Source organism: Buceros rhinoceros, unplaced genomic scaffold (genome assembly GCF_000710305.1).
Source record: "Buceros rhinoceros silvestris isolate BGI_N320 unplaced genomic scaffold, ASM71030v1 scaffold10801, whole genome shotgun sequence".
Classification (NCBI taxonomy): domain Eukaryota; kingdom Metazoa; phylum Chordata; class Aves; order Bucerotiformes; family Bucerotidae; genus Buceros; species Buceros rhinoceros.
The window spans coordinates 56,229-67,102 of record NW_010395981.1 but is presented as its reverse complement, the minus strand read 5'-3'; the positions used below and the strand labels follow the sequence as shown (position 1 = coordinate 67,102).

Genomic DNA, 10,874 nt, shown 5'->3' with positions numbered 1-10,874 from the left:
GTAGAGACCTTCACCCTCAGGATAGTGGAGTGCTGGTGAACCTCAGTATATTCTGTGTGATACAAAGCCACTTCAACTCTTAGGTCTCTTGCTGGCCATATAGAGCTGACTAGAGTTATCAGGGGAGCACTGACATCACAAGAGGTCAAAGTGTATCTTTGAAATCGTAACCGGGAGAATCATTAAGAACCTTGACAGCTGTGGATAAAACCACTGTTTTCGTAACTTTTCCTTTTAAATGAAGCTTCTTTGTGAAGAATGTCACAAATGTCTCAGCGTTTTTCCCTGCAGCCTGCAAGGGGTGTGTAATATATGTGCATGTGAGAGTCTAGTATTCACTTTCCCCAAAACCACTCTTCAAAAACTATTTAAAGATATTTGAGTTTACACCTGACTACTCCTAACTCATCCCATCTCCCTTGACCCTCATCTATCCTTAATGCCCAGACATGCAATTAATCTATGTATGTCATGCTAATTCCTGATAGTTGCTCAGGCAAGTGCTATTGCCCTGTTATGGGGAAAATGCTCAAGCACATTTTTGTTTGCCTCCTGGATTGCTTTGCTGAGTTCCACACTTGGAAACAGCTTTAGTGGGTTTCAGGACTTGTTAGTTCTTTCCTTTGTTATGCTTGCCCAGCTGACTGTGGTGCTTATATTCTGCGGGAGGTATTTGGGAACTAATAGCAACAGTGCGCAGAACGGATTAATCTAGTTTGAAAGCCCCTTCTGCATGTAGCCAAACGACAGGACATTGTGTCACGTTGTTGCCACTGAAAATTCGTGTCGCCCTGCCTAGTCTTGCACATTAGTGACATTTGTGGCTTTTGCCTTTTCAATGCCACGCTACCGATTCATGGTTTGTCTAGATTGTTAATAATACTTTGAAAGGAAAGAAGTTGTGACTGTTTCACATGAGGAGTTAATGCCATTGTGGTAATATTATAGTTGCTGTCTTCTTTCACATAGCACAGATTCAGCTCTTTGTCCTCACTGTAATCACTATAAATTATACATTGCAGGGAATGAAATCAAATTAGGATCTGTAGGATGCTTGGCAACTCGCATAAACTCTTTTTATCTTTTTTTTTTTTCCCTGATCGTAACATTGCTGTAGTAATCTTTCCTCACTTCATAAAATAATGAGAAGATGCAAGCTGCTGTTCATCTAGTAAATGGCACTGGGGTGATTCCAGTATTATTTTACTTGTCCTCTTTTGCCACAACGGACAGCTCAGTAACCACAGCTGGACTTCTGGTAGGTGTCATAGGGTCAGACCAGCCTTATCCCACATTGTTATTGAGAATGGAAGTTTTATAGGTCGTTGGCCAGCTCAGTCTTCAAGCCATAACACATTTTATATGAATGAGTGAAATGAAACAGTCAGATAAGTACAAGACTTGAAAGGCATTTGGAAGTATAAGCTTTGTGGAGGCAGGTTTTTCACTAAGAGATGTTGTTTTGGGATCTCAGAAAAACAATTCAGTGTACTACTTCTTTATTCTGCAATATAAAAAAAATTGTAATTTCACACACAGTCATTATAATCACACAGGAGAGGACCCATCTACCCAGTCATCGATAAATTCCATACCCACTACAGAAAAGAATATGCAATGGGACAAGAATTCATTAGGTGATCATCTTCTAACAGAAAAAGCTCACTGTTTTATGCTTACTTTTACAAATAGGTCTGAAAAACTGAAAATACAGATGAGAGGAGTACCTCAAGCAGAGTCTGTGAAAACCCTGGAGTACAAGCATCTCTTCCTTCTGTGCCGAGAGGATTGAGTGATAGGAACAGCAGCAGCAGGGCTCTCAGAGCTCTAGTCCGCATGCTCTGACATGTCAGGATGCCAGGAGCCAGAGCTAGGTGAGGTAGGTGCAGAGGAGAGCCTGTGCACTTTTGTGCAGGGAGCTGTCTCCTTCCCTATGCAATTGCCTACTCTGTCTCTCTTTAGAGGTGGCTGTGGTGATTATAAAAGCACCATACAATTTTCTTTTCTAAGTACCTTTCTCTCCATAAAGTGTCTAGCAAATGATCTGAATGTTTCAATCTCAACAGATGGAGGAATGACTCTCATTCAACTAGAGCATTCATGCATTTATGAGTTGGCAACTATCTTCACTTGGCTAACGTGGAACGAAGGAGACCTCGTAAGGTCGGGGTATATTTGCCAGAATGCCAGTTAAGGGAGAAATGTCAACGTCCTTGTGATCCACAGTAGGTTTCAAAGTGAAGTTCTGCAGGATAGCTGTTAAAAATATGAATATCTCCATCCGGGCCAGACCTTCTCCTGCACAGATGCGTTTTCCTGCAAGCAAAAAATAATTAAAAATGAAGTGACAGTGGAGTATTTTGCTGGTAACTTATTTTAACCATTGTTCCATGAAGGTTCAGATATCTCAGAACAGACAGGCAGCACTGCAGCATTTTGGGGAAGCAAATTAATTAAACTAAGGGCTAGGTGTCTAGGACAAGGAGAGTGCTCAGTGGGCAAAGACAGTTTGAAGGCTTCAGTTTCTCATGTTCTGCCGCTGTTTGATGGTAAGTTTGGAGAGAGAGAAGGTTTGCATGGCTGAGTCCCACCTCACACATCTCTTCTTATAGAATGCATTGGAGGAGCTTTTGGGATTGTTAAAAAAGGAAGTCAGCTGAAACTCTAGTACAGGGGTTAGAGCTGTCCAGAAGCGACCCTAGTAGATCACCAGACATCACTGTACAGACCATGGTAATGGACCCACTAAATATTCGAAGAGGTTCTAGAAGAGAGTAGTCTAGGATGTGAAATAGAAAGAAGTTCTTACCTGCAGAAAATGGCATGAAGTAGTCACTCTTTTTAAAAGTACCATTTGCATTCAGAAAATGTCCTGGATCAAATTTTTCTGGATTTGGAAATTCCTTGCTATCATGTAGGACAGGAGACAGCATAGGGAATATCATAGTGTCCTGAATTAACAAAGGGAGAAGTTAAAATGCTAAAGCAAAGCAGCATTCGGAAGTAGAAGGCATAGAAGGGTAGTCAAAGTTTAGCCAGTTTAAAACGAGCATTTAATCAATAAAAATGAGTGCCGTTGGTATGGCAAAGATGGTTTTTTAATGAATTCTAATGGTGAAATCTGATTCTGATTAGAGTATTTAATACTGCTTCCAAATAAGCTAGAACTTTAGTTGCTACATTTACATGAAAAAAGTAGAAAGCTCTCTCTCTCTCACTTCACACAGAGGATGAAGTCTTTTTTTTTTTTTTTGACCCAGTACAAGGAGTTGGACTCAGTAGCTCCCATAATTCTCTTCCAAACAAAATTATTCCAATTCTATATCACAATTCAGTGTTTTTGAAAATAAAATACAATACAATGAATAGAACACATGATTGTTTTCAAAAGATTGTGATGTTTCTCAGACACAGTGGAACAGACCTTGGGTATAAAGTAGTCTCTCAACTTGGTGTCTTTGATCACAGTATGTGGGACATTAAGTGGAAGGAAATCAATGAATCTCTGTATTTCATGCACCACAGCATCTGTGTAGGGCATCTGGTTCCGATCTGCCATGCAGGGACTTCGGTCTCGGCCAATCACACAGTCAATCTCCTTTTGAACTTTCTCTGGTAGGAAATAAGTAAGTGTTGAATGGACAATTCCCCCATCTGTTTGCCTAAACTTATCCCCATATTTTACAGCAAAACTTGTTTTTAATGCACCAGGAATGTATGAATGTACTAAGTACTACTATCTCTTTCCTGTGAACAGAACTAAGACTAGTAAAATATTTACACACTGCAAATACGAGTTTTCTTAGTCAGGGGAACATTGCCACATGTGCTAGTGGCAAGAATAGTCCAAACTGATCCCATGACCTATTAAAAAGTTTTCAATTATGTATTTCCTTTTCTATTACCTACTATCTCTGGGTATTTTTGGAGAATCAGAAGTCCATATATCAGTGTGTTGCTGGTGGTTCCCGTTCCTGCAAAGAACAAGTCTAGCGTGGTTCTGATCAAGGTGTCAACGGTGAATTCTGAGTGATGATTCCCTTTCTCCTGGAAGAAGATTTGGCAGAATGTTTTGAATGACAAAGCTAACCAGCTTGTTTAAAAAGAAAAGTTCTGTACCTGTGTGGTAGGTTAGCAAAGATCTCCTTTTTAGGAGAAGCTTGCTTTAAACTAACCAATAGTATTCATATTCCCTGCCATGTGATGTTAGCAGCATCCTCATTGGTTAAAAGTTTTCGCGGGTCTGTTCGATTTTTGCACTGCTGTTGCTTTAAAAGCTGCGCCGTGCCCGCGCTAGAGTCGGTCTTTACGCAATCTCTCTGTCATCCCCCGGACCACCATCGCTCGTGCCAGGGAACTGCTGCCAAGCCACTGGAAACCGAGCCCCGCTCGTCCCGGAGCCGCGCCGCATGCCGCTTGTCCCAGAGCTGCAGCTGCACCGCGGAAAAGAAAGCCACTGCGTGCCCGGACCACTGCCGAGCCGCTCTGTCACCACAGAAACCGCCAAGCCGTGCGCCAGAGCTAAGCCTTTTGCCTGCTCGCTGCTTTCAGCCACGCCATGGGGACCGAGCCGCTTAGCCGGCCTGCTGCCAGTCGCTGCTTTTCCGCCGCGCCCAAGAGCTGACCGAGCTGCTTTCACCGTCCGGAGCCACTGCACAGGAAAAGCTGCTGCGCCACCTCGGCACGCTGCTGGGAGCCCCGCCACAAGCGCCAAGCTGAGCCGGACTGCCCGCGTGCCCGAGAGCCATTTGCTTTTGCTTTGCCTCAACCCACGACAGAGACTGGTAGGATTGTTCCAATTCTACTCTATCTTGCGCTGCTGGCTAATTCGTAACTACACGGGTTTCTGTGTTCCAGTCACGTGGCAGAACATGTGGCCACCGCCATCTCGGATCACCGCCGCAGGTCGGTGTTCGCTGTTGCTACCGACCATGGGTTAACCCTCACCTTCCCAAAACCCTCAATATCTCACTGTTTTTCCTTTGTATCTAATATATGTATCTGTTTGTAGTGTTATTAAAGTTTGTTTCAGTTTTCCAAAAAGCATTTTAGAGGTCTCACTAATTCTTTTCTCCCTTCCCCTATCTCTGGTGGGGTAGGGAAGGGTATTATTGTCATCGAACCTGGCTCACCTCGGCCAACCATTGACAACCTGTAATGTATGTTTTTAACCACATCTAACGTCCTTTCAAAAATATGACACTCCCTCACTAGAGCACCAGCATTTATGGTACTTTTACTAAATATGTAATATTATGAACCCTTTTTAATATGGGAGGAGCATTGAATTACGTCAGCCAGATTGGTCTTCAGCTTTCCTAACTCCGGAGAGTGCCATGAATTGCGTTTCAGAATCCTTGGTAAGAAAATGAAGTTGAGGTGCAAGAAAAGCAACTCCCCCTCTATACTAGCAAAAGCCCAGTGCCCTGCCGCAATTGAGAAGAAGTTGGAATTCAAGCAGTGGTTTTCTTATAACCCAGTAAATCTCTTGCTCTTACATTACCTGTTCCATTTTGTTAAGGAAAGCATCAATAAAATCTCGAGGACAAGTGAGATCCAGGGTTTTCTGGTGTTCTGATACGATTTCTGAAATAAATTCATTAATTTTTTCAACATTTCCTATTAATTTTTGATGACCCCCTGGTAAATACTCCATGATGGTCGGGAGGAAATTGTATAACTGTAAAAATAAAATGATGAAAAGTACATTCTGATTAATGTGGATACAATAAAATGTCCCCTAAATGTAAGTATGAAAATGGGTCAGTTAAACTCTTTTGGAACAGGTCTTTATTATTCAACTAGATATTAATGCTTTTATGGTTTCACTGTATTCAAGGATAGACTTCACCTGAGCAACTTTTGCAGTGATATCTTTCTTTGGACATACAATGGCAATTTCACAAGGTAAGAAAAAACAACAGGAATTTAACTGTCTTTTAGGCTTTCAAAATTTTTCTCCAAATTTAGGAAAATCCAATTAAAAATTAATAACATCAATAAATATTCATTAATAAAATATTAGAATTATTTACTAATTTATTAATTTAATAAAACTGTACATACCTGTATTGTTGGAGAGTTCTGGAGCTTACTGTTTTTTTCTAGCAACTCAACTAAAGATAGAAATTTCTTGTCCTCATAGTCAAACCTATCCCCAAAGATGATGGAGCAGATGATGTTGGAAACAGCATGGACTAGGAAGTTGTTAGGACGGAAGGGTCGCTCTGGAACAAAAAAACCCCAACGGTATTTTGCTTTCAGTATTCCAAGGCATCATCCTCTTCTCTGACACTACAGGGAAGTTTTGAATCCTCTTGAGACCCAGAATTTTGCACTCCTTTGAAAGGGTGGTGCAAGGCTTATCCAATTTATTCTTCTCTAGTTGAAGTGAATTAATTTCCCCGTTTGAATGGTTTAAGTATCTCTTTTGTTCTGTTCTCAGCAGGTCTGAGTGGTTTGGTTCCTCTTCAGCTGGCACATGCCTGTCTGCCTTATAGGCTGTTTATTAGAAATGGGCTAAAGGTTCCCACCGAAACCCAGTGAAACCATGAACACTTTGCCTGAGTCACGTCTTTAGGTTCTTGCACCCTGTTTATGAACTCTGCTAGCATAACCTCAGTTGTATAACCGTCTATAACTCTCCTAGGTGTTGAAATGCCTGTGATCAAAGTCTAGGTTTGATAGCACAGATGCATAAGCTTCTAAGAAAACTACGGAGTGAGAAGAAAGTGAGATTAGACCCAAGAAAAAAAGGAAAGGTGTAATTGCAGACAGTGACTGGGTGCATCTTGAGGTTTGAAGAGAAGAAAAAACAACAACATGAAAAGGTACAAAATCCTAAAAGAAAAACAAGGAGTCAGAAAGCGACAGTTTGGCAGCACTGAGGATCACCCTTCTCTGCCTGACTTATGACTTGCTGGCCATTGAAGACTCAGCAGATGTCTCATCAGAGATGCTGAGCCTAGTAATAAGATAACTAGACCCAGTTATTTGTTATTTGCATTAAGAGTGAATAATGGCTTTACACTTTTTGGTTGTATATATCATGTTTGCAAAGCCTTTTAGTACACAGTAAAAGATGCCATAACAAGGTGAGTCAGAGATGGAGGCTTGCAGTAGGACATAGGAAATATAGAATTATCATGCCAGTGGAAGGAAAAGAGTAACGCAGGTGAGAGTGTTTTCTCTGATTTGTTATAGGAATGTTTGTCTATGAAGCCAGACTGAATTTTTCTAGTCATTCATGGGAAACAGTGATGCTTAGCATCCTTCTAGATCCACTTACTTTTCTCCCCCTTGCAGAATAACCACACATTGAAGGCTGGCTGTCGAAAGCAAGCCTGTGGTCCAGGCTGGCACTGGGCCGCTCTCAGGGGAAGTACTTAGAAATAACATTGTCTTATGTACTACCAGAATATAACCGAGGGGGCTACCTTATGCCCTGCCCTCAAAAGCAGCTTATAGTCCCCATTTCCATTGCATGCTCTCTCCACCCCTCCCCACCCTCCCCCAATACTGGGAGGTATTGTCTAGTGTTCAGATGGACTGGACTCAAACCCCAATATCTGTAATGAGTTGTCCAGTTCTTTAAGATCTGTTTACTTAATGCTGCAGGAGACAAGGTCTGGAAGTGCACATTGTTTGGTTGCGTGGCAGTGCCCAGCCCCTTCTCCATGGTTGAATTCCATCAAACCCTTGGCATTGGGGCCAAGCCATTCCCTTTGACACCTCCTGTCTTGTTACTTAAGAAGACCAGGTTAAAGGATGCCTTCCAATGCGTTTCCTACGTTTATCCCTCCTTACTCATCCCTCCTCAGAACCTTTGACTGACCCACTCCCAGCAGTCATAAATTCACTTATTGGAGCATGGAGCAGAAAGAACAGCCACACACCCACTTCTTGGGTCACAGATTTTGTGAAGCAGTCTTACACCCCTCATTGTCTGATTGCAGATACGCAGGGTGTGCCAGCAAGCACAAAGTCCATGTCCTACCGTGTGTGTTTCTGAGCCTCTCCACCAGAAAATGAGCTTCCTCCTGGATTCGTGCCTCAATGCTCTTCTTGCCCATACCAAAATCCCTCAGGGCGGTGAGTGTAAATCGTCGGAGCTGCCTCCAGGTCTCCCCATTGCTGGTCACAATGCCTGACACAGGAAGGAAAAATAGACTTCTATGAGAAAATGGATTTTTTCTTCCCTGAATGGGAGCTACCACAATAAACACTCAACATGCAAAGACACCTCTCTGTGAAGTTATACTGCAATTGCTACATGTCCAAAAATGTAACTTCTCTGCAATTCTGGAGGTGACATATCAGATCCATTTGTCACAGCAGTTTGAATAAAAAAAGTTTATTCCCAGAATAAGAAAAACTATGTCAGGTTGTAAATAAGAAGGTAATGCTGGTACTGGATTGATCTTGGCTACAAGCTCATGGCCTTTCCACTGATGTAACTGCTGAAATGTTCTGCTGTGCACCTTCAGCGTGTCATGATTGACAATCCCGTTAATACTATAGTACCACGGAATAGGTACTATTTACCTAGATAAATGACATACTGGGAACTGCCCTGGTGAAAAAGCTCAGGGCCTAATCTTGAGTGTGGCCCTCACTGGTACAGCCTGTATTATCATGTCTTTGTTGTGCTGTGGACTTTCCTTTTGCTGGTTCCTTAGCTGTATGTATATTGTCAATATTTTCAGAAATGGAAGAATGAATCTAAGATCTTAGAGGCACATGTAATGAACAAAATTATAGCCAAAATTTGAAGCATGCTGAAAATAGGAGGTCACTCAGTGAAGCCAACCTGGGCTCTCCACGGGTCAAATTTACCCAAGGGTCCAAGGAATGAGTTGGGCTTTTAGTCTCTTATTGCTAATTTGTATGCATAAAAGTAGTAAATTAAATCCATCATCCCCTCCTCCACTGCCCTCTCGACTGTGTTGCTGGAGCACTCGAAGCCTCAGCTTTGTACATCAACATTACCAGGGACATACCTGTGCCTTGGAAGAGTTTTAAAAGCAATGGTAGATTGCCTCTTCCGCTGAATGTATCTGCCTGATCAATCAGAGCTTCTTTCACCACCTCATAGCCATACAGCACCACAACTTTTCGTGGGCCTAACTGTACTGTGAAGATAGGACCATACTTCTTGCTGAGCTGTAGGAAAGAACACAAAGACAGATGTGTCTGAAGGTTAATATTATGTGAAAAGAAGTTTGTAGCAAAGCGGTCTGAGGGGTGATGTGCCATTGTCCCAGCATTGCTGAGATGTGGCATTGATTAGCAGCAGTGCAGAGATCTTTCAGCTATGAATTACAGCTCCAGAAAGAGGGAATTGTATAAGAAATAGGGGATATGAATGAAAATGTTGAGGTGTCAAGTCCATATCTCAGAAAAGAAAATAGTTCTTCACAGGGCTGGCAAAACAATCTGGAATGCCTTTCCACAGGGCACAGGAGAAAGTAACAGTTTACATGGGCTCAAAAAGCAATTATACACTCTTATGGAAGCAAGTGCCTAAAGGGGTTTTGAACAAAAGCATACCAAAATTGTCCCTAAAATCTCCTGTGCCACAGACCTCGGGTCAGTATATCAGCAGGGATCTTTGCTCTAATCATGTATTCTTTCCCAGGCATCTGCTTTTGGCTAAAAAATTCTTCTCATGCTCACTTTTTAAGAGCAAACTAGATATGGTCCCTTTTTTTTTATGGCGGGAAATTCAATCACCCAGTGCTCTGAAACAAAGCAGAATGCGTGAGGGTGCTCATGATTCTCAATGTTCACAAGCACTAAAGCAAAAAGGAGCTCATATGGGAATGTGCGCGTCTGATGATGCATCTGATGGTGTCAGCCATCACCACAACTTTGCTCTGAAGAACCCAGGAACACCCACCTTTCCCATCAATCTGCCACTGTTGGCTCACAGTCCCCTAAGAAACAGGCATGCCAGCTGACGTCTCGCCACCTATCACCTCCCAGGCCTTGCAACACAGGTTGTTATTGACGGATGGCTGACAACAGCCAGGGGAGGGAATGGACAACACAACTCACCTCCAAACTATTTTGCTTCAACTCCTTCACTCGCTACCTCTGCTCTCAGGAGATCCTACCTATCTTCTGGGGAGCAGAGGCAGCAAAACAGAGCAGGGTCCTCACAAAAAAGGGCCAGGCTGTGTTGCCAGTTTGGTGAGGAGCTGGGCACAGGAGGAGTACAGTGAATTTTACAACAGCATCAGTGCCTGGATTGCAAATCCACTGCAAACTCCAGGATGCCATGAAGTCAGCACAGGGGTAATCATTAGTATGATTATCACAAATATAGAGACTTAGACTTGCAATATTTAGACTTAGACATATAGATTATTGCATACATAGCAATAATTGCAATTATTGAATATATAGCCTTCAGAAACACGTATTTCTGAGAAACCTTTTGTTTCTGTCTGAGTCTGACATTTGGTCAATGCAAATTAGGCTTGTGGATTAAAGCTGAGACAGTCTAGACTGGACTTTGTTTTATATGCAATGGAGAAAACACAGGAAAGAAGGAGACAGTCCCTTACCTCCTTCAAGCTTTCAGACAACTTCCACGGGCGCAGCTGGAGTATGTTTCCAACAAGGGGGATTGGGATGGGACCAGGAGGCTGCTTCTCTTTTTGCGATGTGCTCCTCCACGTGGCAAAGAGAAGAAGGCATGAGATGCAGACCAGCAAGAAAATAGTGGTCATTCCCAGGAGCTCCATGATGGGCTGAGGAAGAGAAGTCAAGGATCAGAAAAGTCTGATACTGGACCTGTAAATCCATGTTTATTTATACGCTGTGATACCAAAGCGCATGCATGAAACCAGCCAATAGTGGCTGCGTATTCC

General features: G+C 42.5%; 1 protein-coding gene across 1 annotated transcript; it reads right to left on the bottom strand.

Annotated features, from left to right (window-relative positions):
- Window positions 1–2,134: 2,134 nt before the first annotated feature.
- Window positions 2,135–10,748, bottom strand: LOC104501849 (cytochrome P450 2H1-like). The gene is made up of 9 exons (XM_010145730.1): window positions 10,569–10,748; window positions 9,000–9,162; window positions 7,997–8,146; window positions 6,067–6,227; window positions 5,504–5,680; window positions 3,906–4,047; window positions 3,425–3,612; window positions 2,810–2,951; window positions 2,135–2,316 (listed from the first exon to the last, which is right to left on the bottom strand). Exons 1-9 carry the CDS (start codon window positions 10,746–10,748, stop codon window positions 2,135–2,137), a joined length of 1,485 nt encoding a protein of 494 aa, XP_010144032.1.
- Window positions 10,749–10,874: the final 126 nt, after the last annotated feature.